At 59.6% G+C, this 21,984-nt stretch overlaps 1 protein-coding gene across 5 annotated transcripts in view; it reads left to right on the top strand.

Annotated features, from left to right (window-relative positions):
- The window catches only part of KDM4B (lysine demethylase 4B), a 111,765-nt gene that overhangs the window by 14,557 nt on the left and 75,224 nt on the right, over positions 1 to 21,984 (top strand). For all 5 annotated transcript variants that reach the window (XR_009563566.1, XM_060297307.1, XM_060297304.1 and 2 more), the window contains exons 4-7: positions 2,518 to 2,683; positions 8,570 to 8,745; positions 9,649 to 9,763; positions 16,470 to 16,663. Coding sequence is in view for 4 of the 5 variants with exons in the window: in XM_060297307.1 (XP_060153290.1) it covers positions 2,518 to 2,683; positions 8,570 to 8,745; positions 9,649 to 9,763; positions 16,470 to 16,663 (651 nt within the window). In the remaining variant the exon portion in view is untranslated. The remainder of the gene's footprint in view (positions 1 to 2,517; positions 2,684 to 8,569; positions 8,746 to 9,648; positions 9,764 to 16,469; positions 16,664 to 21,984) is intronic.

Here is a 21,984-nt window from a genome sequence, read left to right as displayed (position 1 = left end):
GCCCTCCGTCTGCCCAGGACAGGCTGGTCTTGGGGGGAGACGGGTGTCCTGCCCCACCTCATTTCCCACCAACAGTGCCTTGTGGGAGGGCAGGCGGCAGCATCCGTGGCAGGGTGGGCCTCTCTCGTGGTGACACAGCTGGCCTTGAGGGGGAGCCTGTGTCCTCCTCCCCTGCTGGGACCGGCCTGGCCAAGAGGAGAGTTGCTGTTGCAGGTGGTCCTGGTGCCCATCACCCACAGCGGGTGGCGATGTGTTGGGAGACTGGCATGGTCGCAGCAGAGCCGGGCTTCCAGGCACGCGCGATGTCCCCCGTGAACTGTGCAGAGTGGACACACCACCCACATAAAACGTGGAGAACAGGGCCGGGGCTGTTAAGCGCTGGTGTGTCCGCCGCTTCCAAATCTGGGCACCATCCGTGGTGGGCTGCGGAGCTGGCCTCTGGCCCTTTGCCCAGCCGTCAGGGGCTTGGGACGAGGAGCTGAGACCCGGGTGATCGTGTTCCGGCTGCAGGCCTCAGAGGACGGGTTTGATGGCCATGCAAGACGGGTGGGCGGCACGGACCCCCTCTGCTGCTCTGTGCGGGCAGGGGTGGTGGGTACAGGGAATCTGGGCGGGTGGGGAGGTGGGGTTGACAGGACTGGGCAGCTCGGGTGGCAGGCGCACGAGGAAGGCTGGCGAGCGATGGCTGCGGCCGGTCATCTGTCCTGTCCCCGCTGTGTCCTGTCCCGGGTCCCTGCCCCGGGAGGCCTCCCTCCCTACGCCCCTGTGCCTCCCTTCACAGCCCTTAGCCCAGCTCAGGTCTACACCCATGTTCCCAGATCATCGGGTCGGGCCTGTCCCCCCGGGGCCTTGAGCTCCCTCAGGACAGCAGAGGCCCTGGGTGAGCCCCGTGTGGCTGGGTCTGGGCTGGAGGGGAGAGGGCCGCTGGCTTCTGGGGGCTCAGGTGGGGAGTCAGGCGCTGGGCCCCGGCTGTGGGGTGGGGAGCGGGGGGGGGGGGACGGCGTGGTGGTCCATCCCGAGGGCTGGTCAGCCTGGCCGCAGCCTGGGCCCTCTGGTGCCTGCTGGTCCGCAGGGGGGTTTGTGATGACCCTTCCCCTTTATAAACCCGTGTGACCTCGGTGGTTCCCTGTGATCCCCCTCAGAGCTGTTGTCACACGGTCCCGGGCACCCGTGGCCTGCCCTGTGGACCGCAGCTTTGGCTGCCCTGCGAGGAGGAGCGACAGAGGCTCTTGTGCACACAGGGTGGAGGGGCCCAGGGGTCCCAGCCCGGATGCAGTGGTGACCCCGTGTGTGCCAGGACCTCCGGGGTCCCCAGCAGTCCAGCCGTGAGTGTGACCTTCAGAGCGCGGCCTTAGCTGCCTGCCCGCTGCCCTGTGCGCCCAGGCATGGGGTGGTTGAGGGCAGGACCTGGACCTGGTCTGGTATCCACCTGGGCCTCCAGGTCTGTCCCAGGCAGCTGCCCGCCTCGGCTCCCATTCCCGGGCTCGTGCTGCCCTCTAGCGCCCGCCGGGGGAGCGCCTTTGGGGAGCCAGTGGCTGCGTCTTGGCGACATGGACCACCCCCCCCACTCTCTACTTCCTGGACTGGTGGGCTTCCTGCCTTTCTCACTCCCCAGCTCACTTTGGGGTGGGGGGAGGTGGACTTGGTTAATTGTCCTCCAAGTTCTGGGTCTGCGTGCACTTGGGTTCTGACCTCTTTCCAGTCCTGGAGGGAGTCTGGTCTCCTCTTGTCCCAGCAGGGACCCTTCCCTAGAGTCTGTCCCCTAAGCCTCTTCCTCATTGGGGTGGGTCACCAGCCACCCCACTGGGCCCCCCTAACTCTCGTAACTCTTGGTACGGGCGGGGGCCTCTCCAGCCTGCAGCCTTGTCCCCTAGAGGAGCCCGATCCCTGCCATGCTCCGTGCCACGCTCTGTGCTGGGTCGGCCAGGCGTGGTTATAGCCCAGGGTGAAACACGGTGGGAAACGAGCCTCTCTGGCCGGACCTCCTGCTCTCCTGGTTCCAGGTCCCGGCCTTGGGCAGCCTGTGGTCACTGGGGCCTGGGTTCGCTGACAGCAGCCGGGCCAGTAGTGGAGGGACCCACACACTGTTCCCCTGCTTGTGGCGGCCCCGCCCGAGGAGGGGTTCCCTGCTAGTGAAACACACAGGACCTCACTCACCTTCCCAGCCCCTCCCGTGCTTCTGCCTCTGGATTCCAGCTGTGAGGTCAATGCCAGTGAATCTGGATGAGGCCCTGATAAGAAAAGGTTTTATTTCCAAGGCCCCTTGTTTGAAATGTGTGCTCTGGCCTCCAGCATCGCATGGGCTCTTAGAACGGGCTACCTCTGTTAGTAATTCATTGCAGTCATTTGGTCTTTTGTGCCAGAGAGAGTGATGAAGTGGCCCCCAGGCTCCCCTTGGCCCTGCTCGGCTGCCTGGCCTCTGTCCTTGGGGCCGGGTAGTTTGGGTGCCTCCTGGGGAGAAGGGAGCCGGCCCGTGGCAGTGATGGAGGTGCTGACGCTCTCTTGTCTCCCTTGCAGGTGTGGCCGTCTCTCTGCTGCAGCCATGGGGTCCGAGGATCACGGGGCCCAGAACCCAAGTTGTAAAATCATGACGTTTCGCCCAACGATGGAGGAGTTTAAGGACTTCAACAAATATGTGGCCTACATCGAGTCCCAGGGGGCCCACCGGGCGGGCCTGGCCAAGGTGGGTGATGCCCCAGGCCCCCGTGCAGCTCTCCCCGGCCCCTACCCTGTGCCCACCCAGGGGCAAGGGGCCCGAGAGGCACCCGTTACTCTGCTCATTGAGCCCCTCTGACCTAATTTATCCATAAACATATGTTCTTTCCCCAAACCAGGCACAGTTCTGGGCACCGGGGTCCCCGAGGGCGCTGATCCTGGGTGGGACACAGAGCATCATGGTGGGACCAGCAGCCGTCTCACCCCGTCAGGGGGGTCCCAGGGGAGTCAGTGCTGGGGAGGGCTTACTTTTTGCCTTTATATTCCTACTTAAACACATTTTTTTTGAGACTGTAATGCACGTATGAAGCGAGTTCAAGCATTGCGACAGGGTAGGAGGGAGAATGAGTTCCCCCTCCACCCACCCTGACCCCGGCTCCTCTGCCTGGAGCGGCACGGCACTGATTCCTCGTGTCTCTTTTCACGGAGCATCACACGTGGACGTGCATGTGCGTGTGTGCGTGTGTGAACACCGGCAGATAGCATGCCTGCCCACGCCTCTTCTGTGCGGGGAACAGACCTTGGGGACGGGTGCCGAGTTTCTTCATGTGCACGTGAACCTGTGTGTGTGAGGGTCTGCTCACCACATAATCTGGGAGATTTGTCACCTGATTTGGGTTCTTCTAGTTGCTTCCTGTATGACCGGCACTTTATCTAATACCCAGCCCTCTATTATTTAAGCTGGGGTTCGCTAAGCCTTTTCTGCAAAGAGCCAGATAGTAAATATTTTCAGCTTCTTGGGCTGGACTGTCTGTGGCCACCACTCAGCTCTGCGGCCGGGGATGACCCACAACCCCACAAGCATGGCTGTGAGCACATGAAACCTGATTTATAGACACCGAAATGTGTATTTCGTAGAATTTTCACCTGTCCTGAAACAGTCTTCGTTTGTTATTTTCCCTCAACCATTTAAAAATTTTAAAAAAGGAATTCCCTGGTGGTCTAGTGGTGAGGGCTCTGCACTTTCACTGCTGAGGGCCTGGGTTCGATCCCTGGTCGGGGAACTAGGATCCCACAAGCCGCATGGGGTGGCCAAAAAATAAATAAGTAAGTAAATAAGTAAGTAAAATTTTAAAAAGTAAAAAAGAATTTAAAAATTTCTTTTCAAAAAATGAAAAAAAACCCAGAAAGAATGCCAGCATCAGCTCCGTGGCTGGACGGAAGCAGGTGGTGGGTGGTATTGGGCCGCGCGTCACGGTGGTCTGTTCCCAGACGGTGTCTGCAGCGAGGGGACAGGTGTGCTGGCCTTCCTCTGCCCACCTCCCCTGCCGGGTTTGGTTGGCTGTGTGACATCCATGCCTTTAATCTCAGCCGCGCAGATGAGGAGAGAGGTGGGCCTGCAACATCTTACCTCCTCTCCCCTCTCCTTGGTTTTCGTTCCTTGGGCCCCATGACAGCACACACCCAGCAGAGCCTTCTCATCGGGGTCTGTGGCTCTGGAAGCCCCGGGCCTAGGTTCTTGCAGGTTCGGAGCCTCCCTCTGGGCTGGACCGATTGGCTGGGGTCGGTTGTCAGGTGCCCCTTTCCCTCAGGTGCCCCAGCTGGGGGCGGTGCGGGGGACTCAGAGGCCTGGTGCCTGTGGGGCTGGGCGTGGGGGGCCCCCGTTCACCTGGAATGTGTCCTGTCCCTCACCTCGTTCCGCGTTTGCCGGGATGCAGCGCCAGTTCTGTTTTTGGATCCAAGTTGTCCCCTGTGCCAGGAGTCTTGGTAACCTCGTGGAGTGCTCCGCTGGCAGCACCTGCCACTTCCCCCCGGCCCCTCTCCTTTCCCTCCTCCTCTGCCATCTCCGGCTTCGGCTTCCGGGCTGTTGCCAGCACCTTCTGTCCCTGGGCTGCTTTGGGTGCAGCCTCGTGTGGCGTCACCGAGTCTCCCCTGCACGTCCTCACCCCGGCTCTGCTCCTTCCCTTTTCTTCTCCTTTGCCGGCTCCTGCCTTTCCTTTGAGCCCCATGCCTCTGCTTTAAAGCCTTTAATTCCCGTGGACCAGTTTTCCACTAACTTACTTGAATCGACGGGAAACCATTCGGACTGTATGTTTTTGTGAGGCAGATGTTTTCAGGGCACGTTTTCACTCTGCCCGTTTGTTTGTTTTTTTGGCTGTGTTGGGTCTTCGTTGCTGCGTGCGGGCTTTCTCTAGCTGTGGTGAGCGGAGGCTACTCTTCGCTGAGGTGTGCGGGCTTCTCGTTGTGGTGGCTCCTCTTATTGCGGAGCACAGGCATGCGGGCTTCAGTAGTTGTGGCACGAGGGCTCAGTAGTTGTGGCGCACGGGCTTAGTTGCTCCGCAGCATGTGGGATCTTCCTGGACCAGGGCTCGAACCCATGTCCCCTGCATTGGCAGGCGGATTCTTAACCACTGCGCCACCAGGGAAGTCCCCCTCTGCCCTTTGTTTGCATGTTCCATTCCACTCTTCTTAAGTGGTATTTTCTTTGCTGTTTTCTCTCTGGCAAGGGCAATTCTCTCTGGAAGGGCACGGGGAGGGCGGGCAGGGGCTGCTGGGAGCAGCTCCCCCGCTGTCGCTGAGAGATCCTGTGGGGACAGTCACGCCGACACACACGCGTGCACCAGCATCCCTGCTCCCGTCAGGCAGGGACGGCGTGTAGGTGCCTCTAGCCCCTTGGGGCCTCCCGGCTACTGCGGGGACAGACGGGTCCAGGGAGGCACGTGCCACGGCCCTCGGTGCCCCCAATTCCTTCCGACGCGGGCCGTCAGCCCTGAGGGTTGCCAGCCTCTTTGGAGAAGGGACACAGTGTCCTGCTGGCCTGAACGAGTTCTGTAGTTGCTGGGGTCCCCCTCACCCTGGTCTCATCAGCCTTGACCGCCCTTCTGTGTGTGTGTGTGTGTGTGTGTGTGTGTGTGTCGTGTTGAGGTTTCTTTTTTCATCAAAGCTACATTTGATAGCCCCCCGACAAAAGCTCTGTCGGGCCTGGGGCAGCTAGGTCAGGGTGGGCACTCAGCAGGCACGGCTGGGCCGGGGCCCGGAGCTGAGGGGGCTCTGGGTACGGGGGCTCCCACCCTGGGGCCATCGGGGTGGTGGGTCACATTCCTCACCCACCCTGAGTGTGCTCTGGGACCAGTGTCCAGCTGGGCTCCTTCCCCCTCAGGCTGCTTGGGAAGGGCTGGGGGAGGGAGGGAGCCAGGAAGGGGCGTGGCTTAGGGTCCTGGGGAGGGGTCAAGGGGCGTCAGTGCTCTCAGTGCCCTGCAGCCAGGCGGTGCCCTGGCTCTTCTTAGCCTCCAGGCCTGCTGCCAGCAGAATGGCTTTGGGTCCAGCTGGTTCTGGGGGGCAGAGGCCGGCCCCTCACTTCCTTCCCTCTAGAAGGGTCTCCCACACCTGCCCCAGCTGCCCGCCAAGCTGGCCACCTCCCTGGTGTCACGCCGCTCCCTTGGGTGTGTGGCCTCTCGGTCCTCCTGGCCTTGGCTGAGTCTTGCCCCCTAGCAGCTTCGAGTCAGGGTCCGTCCAGGGCCACACAGTGGGGATGCTCATGGGCCTTCAGGGGACATCCTTCAGGTGTTCTCTGCTTGGAGAGCCTCCTTTCAAATCCTGCTCTGCGGAGACTTGAGGGTGTTAGGCCGTGGTGCTTTGCTGAGGGATTTTTCCAGAAGCTTCGGGTTCCAGACCAGTGGCCTTCTGTTCATGCGCCTTTCCAGAACCCGCTTAGCATGTGCCTGGGAAAGTGCAGTTCACACGTGTGAGCCAGGTGTCGGGAGCATCTGCCGGCTCCTCCCCAGTGTCCAGATGTCACACAGCAGAGCCCGAGGGGACAGGACTGAGCCCGAGTCTCTCCCCTGAGAGCGGAGGGCTGAGGAGTGGTCCATTCATCCCGCAGCCTGGTTAGGGAGGCGTTTCTCCAACAGACTTGGGGCGGGGGAGCCGGTCCAGGGTCACTGCGCTTTCCCCAGGAGGAAACTCAGGCTTTTCTGCAACGAGGAGGCATCAGCCACGTAGTTAAAGAGCAGCTCGGGGTCCCGGATCCCTCAGCCCACAACCCGTTTCCCTGCAAGAACATCCCGTATCCTGGAGGCATGGGCCCTCTTCTCCTTTTCTTTTTCTTTTTTTTTAAATATTCATTTATTTGGTTGCGCCGGGTCTTAGTTGCAGCAGGTGGGCTCCTTAGTTGTGGCTTGCGAACTCTTAGTTGCAGCATGCGTGTGGGATCTTAGTTCCCTGATCAGGGACTGAACCCAGGTCCCCTGCATTGGGAGTGTGGAGTCTTAACCGCTGTGCCACCGGGGAAGTCCCCCTCTCTCCTTTTTATTTTTTGCATTTCTAGCCTTGAGTGTTTTAGTTCATCACCTGACTCCTCAGATTTCTCACTGGGAATCTAATAAACGGTCGACGGGCAGGCTGAGCCCAGCACCCTGTTGTCACGCCAGGCACCTGTGGCATTGTGACTGAACAGCTGTGTCTTCTGGGAGGGGGCTCGTCCCCATCTAACTCTAAATGAGGGTCCTGCTGGCACTGCTGACATGAGGGCTAGGTCATTCTCTGGGGGGCCGTCCTGGGTGCTGTGGGGTGTGGAGCAGCCTCCCTGCCCCCACCTCCTCAATGCCAGGAGCTCCCCCAGTCCTGACAACCACAGACGTCCCCAGACATGGCCCAGTGTTCCCCGTGGGGCGGGACTGCCCGGGTGAGGAGCGCTGACTTTCTCATTGTCGCTGCTGTCGTTGTTACTGATTTATGTGGGTGGACACCCCCATGCGTGCTAGTCGTGGGTGGGCAGCACCCTTTTTAGCAGGAACTGGAGAGTCAGTGTTTTCGTCGCCAAGCAAAACATTTCTTTGCACCCATGTGACAGTGGGATCCGGGGGATGGTGAGTGGACTTAGCCGCTCCCGAGCTGTCGGCCAACTCGGGCCTCAGCGCCGTGTGCTTCCCTGGTGGCCCTGAGCTGGGAGAGGGTTCGGCTCCCCCAGGGTGCATGGCTGATGCACCAAAAATGGGTTGGTTTAGTTCCTTTTCCCAGAGCTGTTGGGTGGGTGGCCCACTGGACGCCCTGGAAGGAGGTTCGGGGCTTGCAAACACCCACCTGGGCCCGTGGGGCTTGTGCAGAGGTCACCCCCGACTGGTGGAGAGGAAACGTGGAGGGGGAGGTCCATCCGCATCCGTGGCACCCTCCTGGGGTGGGGTGGGTGGGCCGGGGTGCCGCCACCTGCTGGGGGAGGGGCGTGGTGGCGCCTGCTGTGGTGGGGGCTGCAGTGTGACCTTCTCAGGCCTCCTCCTACTTGGAATTGTCACCCCCCACTGCCCGCCCCCCACCTCCTGCCTCTGGGCGGCTCACCCAGCCCCGCTTTACCCTTATTACTGTCCTACAATTTCCTTTTCTCGCTGGGATTTATCACCTGCGCCCTCCAGTCAGGACTCAGGCCCTCGCCTGAGTCCTTTGTGTCCCCATGTCTCCCCACCACCTAGAGCTGCGATCGCCCCCAGTAGGTGTCACTGGAGCAAGGGCGCTGGAATGAGTGTGCACTGCGGCACCAGGGTCTCTGCTCTGGGGCCTCATCTGCACGGAGTCCCGAGCCGGGCACGTGGTGGCCAGAGGGCGCGGTAGCAGAGCCCCTGGGACATAGCGAGTGCATCCCAGGCCGAGGGGCACACACAGCCCAGCCTGCCCACATCTGCTCGCGCACGTCCTCTGGGGCTGCTCCCACTTCTCCAGGCCCTGGCCCCGTGCAGAGGCAGGCACAGCCCCCTACCCTGCCGGGTGGTGCCCAGATAGGCCTGGCCCCAGGTCTCCTGGGAGCTCGGTGACACGGACAGGGGGTGCTAGGTGCTCCCAGGCTCTCCCTGCCCCTCACGCAGTCCCAAGCGGCCGAGCCCAGGGGAGGCGCCGCTGACCACCCTCCCGCTCCGTCTCGCAGATCATCCCCCCGAAGGAGTGGAAGCCACGGCAGACATACGACGACATTGACGACGTGGTCATCCCGGCGCCCATCCAGCAGGTGGTGACGGGCCAGTCGGGCCTCTTCACGCAGTATAACATCCAGAAGAAGGCCATGACGGTTGGGGAGTACCGGCGCCTGGCCAATAGCGAGAAGTACGCGGGCCTGGGTGGCGTGGCGGGCAAAACGCCAGCTCGGGGTGCGGAGGGCGGGGCGCACGCAGCCCCCACAAAGCCCGCTCTGTGTGCCCTGGGTGGGCCTCAGCACCCCCAGTTCACAGTCCCCCGGTTCTTAGGGGCAAAATCCAGACCTTCACCCGACCCAGGGCCACGCTGTCCACCTCACGCTGCCCTCAGCGCTGGCTGCGGGGCCGGCCCTTCAGGGCCTGCCCGTGTCCCCTGTCCCCGGAGCACCTCCCCGCCCCAGGACGTCTCGGCTCTGACAGCACCTCCCCAGAGAGGGGCTTCCTGGCACGTCTCCCCAAGTGCCTGGTTCGCCATGGCACACTTGGGCACGCGCACACACTCCCGGGAGCTCACGGGCGCGTCGTGGGCACTCATGGCACGCGGGCACGCTCCCTGGCACACAGCACCACTGTTCACTCCCCCTGTTCTGTGTAGCTCCCAGCCCCCCTCAGTCGCTGAAGTCTTCTGTGCGTCTCTGGCAGTCTCTTTGCTCTCAAACAAGCGTCCTGTGAGAGCAGGCGTTGTCTGTCCCCTCATGCGCTGTCCCTGGCCACCACGGTGCCTGTCGGTGTCTGCAGGGTGGTAGGAGGACAAGAACCGTCAAAACCCAGGTCCCTCCTCCGGCTCCCGTGGCCCTGGCCCCGGGACCTGGGGGCCCCGGGCCCTGATAGCTGGCGAGACGGGACCCCTGGGTACCGTTCCAGTCAGGGCTGCCCCCCCGCCGTCCATCCACCTCACCGCCTGGCAGTCACCACAGCTCATCCGTGGGCTCCGGGGCCGTGCCCTTGCCGGGAGGGCGGGTATCTGAGTGGAGCCCCTCCCTCGGTGTGTCTGGCAGGTGCCCTGAGCCCCACATGCTCGGTTTGTCCCCAGGTACTGCACCCCCCGGCACCAGGACTTCGATGACCTGGAGCGCAAGTACTGGAAGAACCTCACCTTCGTGTCGCCCATCTATGGGGCTGACATCAGTGGCTCCTTGTATGATGACGTAAGTACTGAGGCCCCTAGGCGTCCCGGTGGATGTGGAGGTGTGGAGGGGGCGAGCGGGCTCCACCTTGGACCACAGAGGCTGGGGTGACATGGAACGCTCCACGGGGCCTTCTCTTTGGGCTCTGGTTGCAGGCACGTGCCAGCTCAGGATGAAAGGAAGAAGCCAGAGGTTTGCAGAATCTTCCCTGCCAGGTCATAGTGCTGCCCCTGCCCCTGATCCCACGCTCGGCCGCTGACCTAGCGGCCTGGCCACAACGCAGTTCTAAAAAGATGACATCGAGCGTTCCGTCCCTTCTCCCAGGGGCCTCTCTAAATTCTCGGTTGTTTGAGTGCTTTTCTTCTCAAGTTTCTGTCACTCCATCTTCCTGGAAACCTGGGAGCCCGAGTTCTCAGCCATCCAGGCCACCTCTGGGTCCACTCACGTCCAGTCCCTCTGCTGGGCTGGGAGGGCCCTGCTCCTCGGCCTTTGGGCCTCTGCCGCCCGCGGCCTGTCCAAGGGCGAGACAGGCCCTGGTCGAGGCTTGATGCCGAGGTCCCCGAGGGTGCTGGCATCAAGCAGAGGGAGGTTTGAGTGGGATCGTGTTTTGGGGGGACAATTTATAAATATTTGTGGGACCTCGGATAGCCCTGGGATGGATCTACCGGGGTTAATTCCAAAGCTCTGAAACCTGAATCTCTCCTGGGTGTGTTCTGCACGGGGTACCCTGGGCTAGGATCTGGCCCTCTCTACTCCCCGGGGGCCCCCTCTGCCTCCCTGCGTGCTCCCCCCGGTTGTTCCCCTGAAGGTCGCCTGAGGGGAAGACTCTTGTCGGCTCAGCCCTTCTCCCCTGAGGGCAGCTGCCACCTGTTCTTGGGTAGCGGGGAGGTGGGGGCAGGAATAAAGTCCCCTCCTGAGAAGGGTTGGGACCCTCCTTGGCGCCCAGGGGAGGAGCCTGTTAGAACAGGCGGCTTGTGATTCCCAAAAGGCGTGGGAAACACACGACTGCCGCTCAGGTCCCAGCACGGATCGCTGCCAGTGCTTCGCTTCACCGGCTTCACGGAGCCCAGCTGACCTGGGCCCGGACCTTCCGTTAGTGGGTCCACTTTGTGGTGCATGGTGCCGAGGGCATTAGTTTGTTACCTGGAAGATGCAGGTCAAGCTCGAAGTGAGCTCACCCACTGCCCCCAGAACCACAGGGAGATGCCCTCACCCCGGGGGTCCAGACCGAGTTTGCCCCTGTCCTGCTTCCTCCTTCCTGGGCCTCGGTTTCCCCATCAATAACATGGGGCCTGGCGGGCGCATGGCAGTCCTTCAGTGGGCGTGTCCCGGACCCTGAGCTCACACTCTTGGCCTTGATCCCAAAGGGTCAGATGACCTGCAAGGCCAGGCCTTCTCCCAGTGAGCACGCAGCCCCGGGGAGCAGGGCTGCATACGCTCGGAGGACGCGGCCCCAGAGGCCCTGTTGCATGCTCTGCAGCCCAGGTCCCTAACCGTCGACTCCCACCGGCACCTGCACCCGCACCCGGGCGCACCTCCCCCATCTCCCGGCTACGCACCTCTGAATGCCAGGATTGGTCACCTTGTTCGTGGCAGGTTTTGTGGTTACACAGGTGTGTTTTAGCACCGTGGGCCAGCTCGCCCTTGGGCCATGCAGAAGTTGCTGGGTCGGGTTGATGGGGGGGCCTGGCGGGGCTGTGGCCCCAGGGCTTTCTGGGGCCTCTTGGGGCCTGTCTACTGCTCCCCCTGCTTCTCTGCTTTCTTCAAGGGCCTCCAGGCCCGGGGAGAGGGGCCAACCTCCAGGTCCCCCATTTCCCATGCCAGGCCGCCGAGGCCTGGACCACCCTCCCTGGCAGCCCAGGATCAGTGCTGGGCTTCCAACCCTCTCCGGTTTCATTGTGTTTGCGGCTCCTCCTGGAAGCTGCTTGGGCAGGAGAACCGCTGTGCGTGTCCCCAGGGACACGTCTGGTCTCTGAACACAAGGAGGGCTGTTTCCCCTGGGCCTCTGCAGGCAGGGCCTGGCGCAGTCCTGGGCAGGAAGGCACCTCTGTTCTTTTTTTTAAATTAAATTAATTTATTTTTGGCTGCGTTGGGTCTTCGTTGCTGCGCACGGGCTTTCTCTAGTTGCGGCGAGCGGGGGCTACTCTTGGTTGTGGTGCGTGGGCTTCTCATTGCGGTGGAGTCTCATTGCGGAGCGCGGGCTCTAGGTGTGCAGGCTTCAGCAGTTGCAGCATGTGGGCTCAGTAGTTGCAGCACACAGGCTCAGTAGTTGTGGCTTGCAGGCTTAGTAGTTGCGGCTTGCGGGCTCTAGAGCACAGGCTCAGTAGTTGTGGTGCACTGGCTTCGTTGCCCCAAGGCTTGTGGGATCTTCCCAGACCAGGGCTCGAACCTGTGTCCCCTGCATTTTCAGGCGGATTCTTAACCCCTGGGCCACCAGGGAAGTCCCGCGCCTCTGTTCTTTAAACACCATGTTTAGTCCTTAGAGCAACTGGGCGATTTCCCCGCAACTCCAAGTGGGGACATCGAGGCTCCGTGGCTGGGAAACTTGCTGAGTCCCACTCTCTGTGTCCAGTCCCAAGCAGGTGTTAGAATCTAGGCTGTCTGACCGGTGGCCCCAGCTGGCTATGCCCTGTGACCTCGGCCAGCTGTCCTCTTGACTTGGCCACAGTGTGGACCTTGGTGCCTGGGGGTTGGTGTTGCCCAGCTCCTCCTGCCAGCCTGATCCCAGCTTGTGGCTCTGCTGCTTGGTTTATGGATTGTGACTTCTTGGAAGGGAATTAGACCCCAGCAGCCTGATGGGATGGAATAACTGAAGTTCATGTGCTCGTGTACAGGTGGGTGTGGAGTCAGATGCCTGATTGTCAAATGACCTGTCCTTTTCCATGTAGAGTTTTGGAAAGTTAGTGCTAGTTGGATTGGTTTTATTTATTTGTTGATTATCATACTTACTGTTTTTTTTTAAGCGTTATTGAGATATAATTCACATACCACACAATTTGCCCATTTAAAGCGTGTAATTCAGTGTTTTTTTGTATATTCACGGAGTTGTGCAGCCATCACCACAATTTTAGAACATTCTTACCATCCCCAGAAGAAGCCCCATCCCCGTTAGCAGTCACTCCCATCCCCCTCCTCAGTCCCTGACAATGACGAACCCACTGTCTGTCTCTGTGGATTTGCCTGTTCTGGATGTTTCGCATGAATGGAATCACACACTGTGTGTCCTTCTGTGTCTGGCTTTCTCACTGAGCAAGCGTTGTGTTCTCAGGGTCCACCCACGTTGTAGTGAGTATCAGTGCTTCTCTCCTTTTCATGGCCAAATAATATGCCACTGTATGGATGGACCATATATTCTTTATCCATTCACCAGCTGATGGACATTTGGCTTGTTTCCACTTTTTAGCTATTAGGAATAATGTTGCTCTGAATATTCACGTGCAAGTCTGTGTGTGGACATGTGTTTTCATTTCTCTTGGACAGCTACCCAGGGGCGAATTGCAGGTCACATGGTAACCCCATGTTTAACTTTTTGAGGACCTGCCAGACTTTTTTCCTAAGCAGTTGCCCCATTTTCCGTTTCCACCAGGCAAGCCTGAGGGCTCTGATTTTTCCATATCCTCACCCACACTCGTTATATTCTGTATTTTTTATTTTAGCCATCCTGGTGTGTGTGAAGTAGTATCTCATTGTAGCTTTGATTTGCATTTCCTGGTGGTAGTAATGTTGAGGGTCTTTTCATGTGCTGATTGACCATTTGTATATCTTCTTTGGAGAAATGTCTATTCAGATCTTTTGCCCATATTTAATTGGGTTATTTGTCTTCTCATTATCGAGTTGTAAGAATTTTTCATGCATTCAGGATACAAGTCCCTCACTTGATAAATGATTAGTGAGTATTTTCTCCCGTTCTGTGGGTTGTCTTTTTACCTTCTTGGTTGTGTTCTTTGAAGCACGGCAGTTTTTATTTTAATAAAGTCCAATTTTTCTGTTATTTTTTCTTTTATTTCTTGTGCTTTGGGTGTCTTATTTAAGAATCCTTTGCCAGTTCCAAGGTCGTGAAGATTTGCCCCTATGTTTTCTTCGAAGAATTTTATAATTTTGGCTCTTACATTTAGGTCTATGATCCATTTTGAGTTAGTTTTTTTATATGGTATGAAGAGGGAGTCCAAATTCATTCTTTTTCATGTGGACAACCATTTGTTCCAACACTATTTATTGAAAAGACTGTTCTTTCCCCCACTGTGTAGTCTTGGTGCTAGGTGGGATCCTGAATAATAATAGTAATAATAATAATTGTTGTTAGTTTTAAATAGGTATCTTTTCTAGGGCAGTTTCAGATGCACGGCGCAGTCGAGAGGAGGGTGCAGAGAGTCCCCACACGTGCTTTGCTCCCCTGCACCCTCAGCCTCGCTCTCTGTCAGCGTCCCCACCAGAGCTGTGCGTTTGCTACACTGATGCCTTGTCCGTGTGTTTGTTACATTGAGTCCCTTGTCTGCGACTCTGATCCCAGGGTCCGTAGTTGACATTCAGGCTCACTCTTGGTGTCATACCTTCTATGGCTTTGGACAGGTGTATAATGGCAAGTCTCTGCCATTATGGTGTCATACAGAATAGTGTCACTGCCCTAAAAGGCCTCTGTGCTCCAGCTGTTCGTCACTCCACTTCCCCCAAGCCCTGGCAGCCACTGATCTTTTTACTGTCTCCATAGTTTTGCCTTTTTCCAGAATGTCTTATAACTGGAATCATAGTATATAATCTTTTCAGATTGGCTTTTTCCACTTAGTCACATGTAACATCTTATGGAAAACCCCGAACGACCTTTTTGGCCAACCCAATATTTACGGGTCTACCGTGTCTTGTCATGGCTTGACAGCTCATGTCTTTTTAGATCTGAATAACATTCCATTGTCTGGATATATCGTGGTTTATTCTAACCGTTCACCTACTGAAGGACATCTTGGTTGCTTCCAAGGTTGGGCAATTACGAATAAGGCTGCTGTAAACAGCCGTTGCAGATTTTTGTGTGCACATAAGTTTTCGTTTGACTCCTTTGGGTGAATACCAAGGAGCGTAATTGCTGCAGCGTATGGTAAGAGTATGTTTAGTTTTGTAACCTGCCTCCCGGAGTGGCTGGAGCATTTTGCATTCCCACCAGCAATGAATGAGGGTTCCTGTTGCTCCACATCCTCGCCAGCATTTGGTGTTGTCAGTGTTCTGGATTTTGGCCATTCTTATCTGTGTGTGGTGGTACCTCATTGTGGTTTCGATGTGCATTTCCCTGATGATGTGGAGCATCTTTTCATGTGCTGATTTGCCATCAGTGTATCTTCTTGGGTGAAGTGTCTGTTCAGGTCTTCGGCCCAGTGTTTATGTGGGTTGTTTGCTTTCTCATTGTTGAGTTTTAAGAGTTCTTTGTATATTTTGGACAACAGTTGTTTATGTTTTACAAAGATTTTCTCCAAGTCTATAGCTTATATTCTCATTCTCTTGAGGACCCCAAATTTTGTTTTTAAATAAAAATTCAAAAATTGGAGGCTTGTCCCTAGAGAACCTCTGGGTTTGCTCTCACGTGCTGCCGACGATTGTAGTGACGGCCCCGCGAAGGGCTCCAAGGCCCAGTGCAAGCTCAGCGGGGCCGAGGCAAAGCTCAGTGGGTGAGCCTGCCCTGGGTTCTGGAAGAGGATTTGGGGCTTTGACGCCATGTGTTTGCCGTGCCTGACCTAGTACCACAGTCTCCTTGTACTGAGGGGAAACTGAGGCCCAGAGCAGAGAATGCCTTGGCCCACGATGAGTTATCGCCCAGCTTAGTCTAGACCCCGGGTCCCCTGTCCATGCGGGCTGGATGGGGGCGGGTGGCAAATGGACAGGGCTTTGGGGAGGCGACTGGTTGCTGGTGCCCCCAGTCTTGGGCATCTTCCACTTGAGGCGACCCTGGGCTTCTCATGCTCGCGGTGGGGGTCTGATGGTGGCCCTCCTCCATGTCCTGGGCTCTGGCCACAGCTCACCTTGCAAAGACTGACCTGCCAAGTCGGGCCTAAAACGTGGACGCGGTGGGTGGCACTGGGTGGATCTGGGGCATGAAGGAACGCTGCCGTGCACTCAGCATCTCAGCAGCCCCGAGGCTTCCCCGGGGACTGGAAGTCAATGAAAGCATGTTTTACGAGCTCTTATGACAAGACGGGGTTTGTTTGCTCGTGGCGTTAGGAATAGATGAGCCTGGTGGGTGGGGATCCCTCGCTCGTTTGCCTGGCTCTGAGTGCCGTCCCTGTCTCCGCTGTGGGAAGGTGCGGGAAGGCCTGTCTGGCACGTCGCTGGGAGCCCCGCTCGGCATGTTCTTCCTCCTCTGTGTCACTGACTTCCCGGCACGTGAATTATTCACCACCAAGCGTGGCCGCAGCGAGGCCTTCCCCGCCCATGATTCACACACAGCTCAACGTGGGGTCCAGGGGAAGCGTTGCCTGGCCGCCTGGCCTGGGGCAGGGGGCCTGTGCCTGTGGGGTGTGCGCAGCCCAGGGTGGGTTTTGGACCCCTGGGGTGGGCGAGGCTCGGAAGCAGGCAGGTGTGGGGCAGAATGCTGTTTGGGCCCTGGGCAGGGGGTCACACCGCAGCCCGGGCTCCGAGGGAATGACGCAGGTGTCTCACTGCCGGCGTCTGGGGGCGAGTGACGGTGGGGGAGGCTGGGGGCCGGGGTGGCCGGCAGGCTGACCGTGTGCTCGCCGCCATGCAGGACGTGGCCCAGTGGAACATCGGGAACCTGCGGACCATCCTGGACATGGTGGAGCGCGAGTGCGGCACCATCATCGAGGGCGTCAACACCCCCTACCTGTACTTCGGCATGTGGAAGACCACCTTCGCCTGGCACACGGAGGACATGGACCTGTACAGCATCAACTACCTGCACTTCGGGGAGCCCAAGTCCTGGTGAGGGGCGGCCGCAGCCCCGCCGGCCGCTGCTGAGGGAGGCGGGGCTGCCCAATGGGCGAGGGTGGGGGCTGTAGTGGCTCCTGGGGCTGCACCTGGGGCTGTCGGGCAGGGCAGGCAGAGGTCGGGGTTTGGGGCTCCGCCGGCCCAGCCCCCGCTAGCTGAGGGCACGCACGCCCCCCAGAAACGCGCTTACAGATCCCCGGAGCCTGTGGTTTGCGCTCAGAGCACCTTACACTGAACGTGGCTGCTGCCAGGCTTCCGGTAACGCCTCTCAGGGCCGCGCTGTGCTGGGGGCTTTGGGGCCGCGGGCCTGGGGAGTGGGCGGCCTTGTGCCTGAGCCTCCCCTCGCCTCCCCTCGCCTCCCTCTTGGCCTCCAGATTGGGGGGTGGTGTTAGCCGTTTGCAGGGTGTGGGTGGGCATGCTGGGCCTTGCAGGGCACTCTGTGAGCAATGGGCCCCCCAGGCTGGGGCAGATTGCCAAGGCGGTCGTGTTCTGGAATCTCCCAGCTGAGCACTCCCCTGACACGCAGCTTCTGCCAGGGGGCCGGCAGGAGGCCGTCTTTGTTCGCTGTGTTTCTAGCAGAGACTTCTGAGCTGGGGGCTTCGCATCGCCCTGCCTCTCCCCAGCTGTTAGAAGGTTCTGTTGTCACAATAATCATCGCGGCTCAGGGGAGCAGAGAGGCGCTCAGGAGCTCAGCCAGTGAACCCTCACCTTTGTATTGGGGGGGCCACCCAGCAGGGACCCAGGCGGACCCTGGCCAAGGCGCCCCTGTCTTGTCCCAACAGAGAGCTGAGCCCCACGTGGCTGAGCCTGTGCCTGCCGGCCTGGGGGAGGGCCCCCTACCCCCTTAAGTCAACAGGGACGTTCTGGGGCCCTTTGCTGAGGGGCGGGAGCAGGCCCTCTGAGCAGCGGACCCGGGTGGGAAGCCAGGTCTCCCTGTCGGCCGTCGGCTGTGTGACCACCCTCTCCTCGCCTCTGCCGTGGACCGAGTGAAGCCCCTGCCCCGCTGTCTGGCAGCGGTTCCCACTCAGATGGGCAGGGAAGGCTGGGGACACGTGTGAGTTTTCCAGGGCTGCTGTAACAAAGGACTGCAGATCTGGCGGCTTTAACTCAGCTCACATTGGTTCTCTGACAGTCCTGGAGCCAGGAGGCTGACTGCCTCACGGGGCTAAATCCGGGCGTGGGCAGGGCTGGTCCTTCCGGAGGCTCCAGGGGAGCATCGGTGCCCGCCTTTTCCAGCTTCTAGAGGCGCCGCATCCCTGGCTCGCGGCCCCTCCTCCATCCTCACGGCCAGCAGCGCAGCATCTCCCGTCTCTCTCTGCTTCTGACCCTCCTGCCTCCTCTTATGAGGGACCCTGTGATGACACTGGGCTCCCCGGGTAATCCAGGGTCATCCCTGTCTCAGGGACCTTAACTTAATCCCTCCTGCAAAGTCCCCTTTGCCACGTGAGGTGATATGTCCACAGGTCTTGGGATTAGGCTGCGGCCATCTTTGGGGCCGTTATTCTGCTGGCCGCAGACCCCCTGGCCTTTGCGTGGTGCTACTTTGTGCGTTTGCTGGGATCCTGTTACAATTCCACGGGCTTCCTGTTTTCAGTCCACTCCTCCCCTTTTGTGGCCTTCTGTGGCTTTACGTGAGCCCTTGATCATTGGAACCTCTGGGTGGGGAAGTATTTGCTTTTGGGGAAAGATTTGGAGAGAGATTGGTATATTTGGTGATGGTGGTTGAACAAAGGCCTGAGCCTCATGCCTGCAGTGTGGTCCTGCGCACCGAGTGGAGGGGTTTCCTGGTCAGGGTGCCGTCCCTGAGCTGCCCAGGAGGCCTCAGTGACTGCGTGGCCGCCCCGTCCCCCTGACTCCCCATGGCAAGGCTGGGCCGGGACAGCATGGAGGCCCCAGTCTGGGCCTGGCGGGAGGGGCCCTTGCTCTGCGCCAGGCCCACACCTGTGGGGCGCTTCCCTGGGGGCTCTGCCCACCGCTCCGCACAGCAGCGTCCTCCCCGTGGGCCTGGCGGGCTGAGTGCCGGTGAGTGGCCTTCGGGCTCCCCATGCAGATAGATCTGCAGGCTGGGGCTGCATGCGTGCATGTGAGGGGGTGTGTGTGTGTGAGTGTCCGAGGGGGTATGTGAGTGTATGTTTCTGCGTATATGTATGTGTGTGTGTTTGTGTGTATATTTGTGTTTGTGTGTGTATGTGTGTATACAAATGAGTGTGTGTGTGTATATACCTGGGTGTGTGTGTCTGAGTATGCATATGAGCGTATGTATGTGTGTGTTGTATAAGTGTGTATATATGTGTCTCAGGTACCTATGTGTGTGTATGAGTGTTTGTTAGGTATCTGTGTGTGTGTTGTGTGTGTGATGTATCTGTGTGTGTGTTTGTCAGGTATCTATATGTTTGTATTGTGTATATAAGTGTGTATATGTGTGGATCAGGTACCAGTGTGCGACGAGTGTCAGATATCTGTGTGGGGTACCTGTGTGTGTGTGTGTGTGTGTGTGTGTGCGCGCACACACACTACTGGGCCCAGCTCGCTGGCCTGGGCCGTGTCTCATGGGGTGGGGTGGTGGCGGGAGGGACGTCTGCCTGGGTCTCTTGAGTGGCCTTGTCCCAGTCCTGCCCCAGCGCGGCTCCCCCGAGGGCCGCTAGATGGCGCTCCCGCCCTTCCCTCTGGCTTGGCTCTGTGCGCTGCTGGAAATTTCCCAGGTTCTTTCATCCTTTCGTAGGTTCCTCTGAGCGGCAGTGGCAGTGATATTCTGAAGGCCCCCTGGAAGCAGCAGCAGGGGGAGACGGAGCCGCTGCCCTTGGGCGGTGGGGGCTCTTAGCCCTGGGTTTGGTCAGGGCCTCCCAGCCAGAGGGGTACAAAGGGGAGAAAACCCACCTTTTCCTTAAAAAAAAAAAGAAAGAAAGAACAAGTAAGCAAGCAGGCGCTGCTGGGTCCCCGCACTTGCTGGGCGAGGAAGGTTGGGCTTTCAGATGCAGGCCTGCCCGGGGGAAGGTTGGGCTTTCAGATGCAGGCCTGCCCGGGGGTGGGGAGGCCTCGGGAGACTGGGGCCCTCGTGTGTTCTCTGGGGGGGCAGGGAGGAGTGAGCGGCTGGGGGCCTCTGAGAAGCGGCTGGGACCGAGAGCGGATGGAAGACAGTGGGACTGGGTTTGAGGAATGTCCCCCAGAGAGAGGGTGCTGGGAACATGAGGGCCAGCGGCCCCTGGGTGACAGGGCCGGCACCTTGCTCCCCTCGCTTGCCTGTCCCCCAGGACAGCCCGCAGCACCCCTGCCCCCTGAGCTGCACCCCTGGTTTGCTCGGGTGGCCCCTGCTGTTAGGAGACTGGGGTTCTGGGAGCACAGCGACCCCGTAGCCCCGGGAGCCCCCGTGCACAGAGGTTTACGTCGTGTGGAGGCCGCACTCCCTCTTGGGTCAACGTGGACCTCTGCAGGGGTGGGGTACGGGGGCTGGTGAGGTGTCCTCTTGTCCCTGGGCTGGGGGTGCAGGGAGCCACTCAGGATGCTCGGGAAGGTGGTGCCCCTGCTCCCTGCCTTCCCCTGGACCCTGTGGGGCGGGGCTCTCCGGCAGATCCGTTCCCACGTCTGTCTCCCGAATCACACCGTGCTCTTGCGTCTGCAGTAGCTTGATCACAACCGTTCCGGGGTATTTCAGTAGCACTTTTTTTTTTTTTGCAAGTGTCGACTTACTCAGGTTTACGGCGTCTTCTGGAGCCTTTCTGGGTCTGTTGCTACTTTGGTGGTGTGATTTGTGTGTCAGAGTGACGCGCACAGCCCGGTGTCGATAACAGCATGGCATTTGCTCCGAAAGGCCGGCATTGTGCGGCACTCTCTGGCAGCCAGGCTAAGAATACCCGCAGCACGTGGGAGCTTCAGATCGCTTTGGAGACGGGGATTTAAGATAGACCCAGCCTTGCAGCGGCCCGGACGGTTGGTCATCGGGGCCAGGAGGTCGTGGGCCTGGGGAGGCAGGCAGAGCAGCTCCGCCTGATTCAGAGTGCCTCCTCCCGCAGGGCCGAGGACCCCCTGGAGCCCGTGAGTGATGCTGGGTCAGCCGTCCCGGGGCTGCTCCGTCTGCCGGGCCTCCCTCGATACCCACCCCTGGTACGGCCCCTTCGGGTCCCTGTGGGTAGCCTGTCACCAGGAACTGTATCCGTAGATGAGCGCGTGACACACCCACCTGGGGTCGTTTCACGCTGTTGCCCAGACGCAGGGCTCCGTATCCACACGCAGCAGCTGCCGTGTGCCCACATGCGGGTGGGTGGAGGACGTGCCACCAGAGGGCCCCAGGACAGGACAGACAGTGTTCCCCGCGGGGATTGTCTGGGCCGTGACCTTGGCCGTCAGGCAGGTCCCGCAGTTGGTTTTCTCTCTGCTTCCCCAGCCCCTCCCGCCCTCTGGCTTCTGTTGGCCTGGGTGTCAGGTGCCCTGAGGCGGGGGCAGGGGAGAGGGTCTCTCGGATTGTGCTCCCACAAAGGGCACGTGGATGGTCCTGGGGTGTGATGGGCGGATCCCTGAGGGCAGTCGGTGGAGGGGCTGCTGGTGAGGGGGCCGGGGAGCCTTTCCCAGAGCTTCGCTCCCTCCCTGACCTTTAAGAAGCCTGAGCACTGCACCAGGGTGCGTTGAGAATTTCTCCTTTTGATTCCATTGCACCTACAGTTTTTCTTCGGCATTTTCACTCAGGGGTTTTCACAGGAGAGGGAACGGGCAGCCTTTCTTTTGCTGCCGGGAAACTTGACACCCAGCAGGCAGTCATCTCAGCCTGCACTTGGTACTCCGGAGGTGTGCCTGCGCGTGTGTGAGTGTGTGTGCGTGCGTGGGCATGGGTATGTGTGTGTGTGCGCATGTGCACGTTTGAGGGCATGTGCTCCCTGCCGTGGGGCATGGGAGGGGCGTGAGCTGTTGTGCAGATGTGGTCCAGCCCCTGCAGCCTCTGGCTGCAGCTTGGGAGAGAGGCTGGATGTGCTGGGCTCAGGATTCAGGGGTCTATTGCTCCTTTAGGGGCGGGGTGAGACTGCTGGGCTGCTCCCTTCCCCCTTGATGGGTGCCCTCCCGGCCCCTTGGGACCTCCCTGCAGGCCCACCCCAGGCGGCTTCAGCCCACTGCCCAGACATGCTCCCTGCGGGCGTTGATTAATCACCCCAGTGAGCCCCAGGGGACAGGCGCCTCCCGCCCTCCTCCCGGCCGTAGACTCCCTGGCTCTGGCTACAGGTGGCACTGCTGGACCACAATGCCGGGCGGCCACCAGGGCCTCTGCTTTGTCCCCGGTGGCAGAATTGGGAATTCTGGTGATTGATGGAGCCGAGCAAAGCGACCGC

This window comes from Globicephala melas, chromosome 3, assembly GCF_963455315.2.
Source record: "Globicephala melas chromosome 3, mGloMel1.2, whole genome shotgun sequence".
In the NCBI taxonomy this organism is placed as follows: Eukaryota; Metazoa; Chordata; class Mammalia; order Artiodactyla; family Delphinidae; genus Globicephala; species Globicephala melas.
Note: the sequence above shows the minus strand (reverse complement) of the source record. Positions and strands in the feature narration are given on the sequence as shown.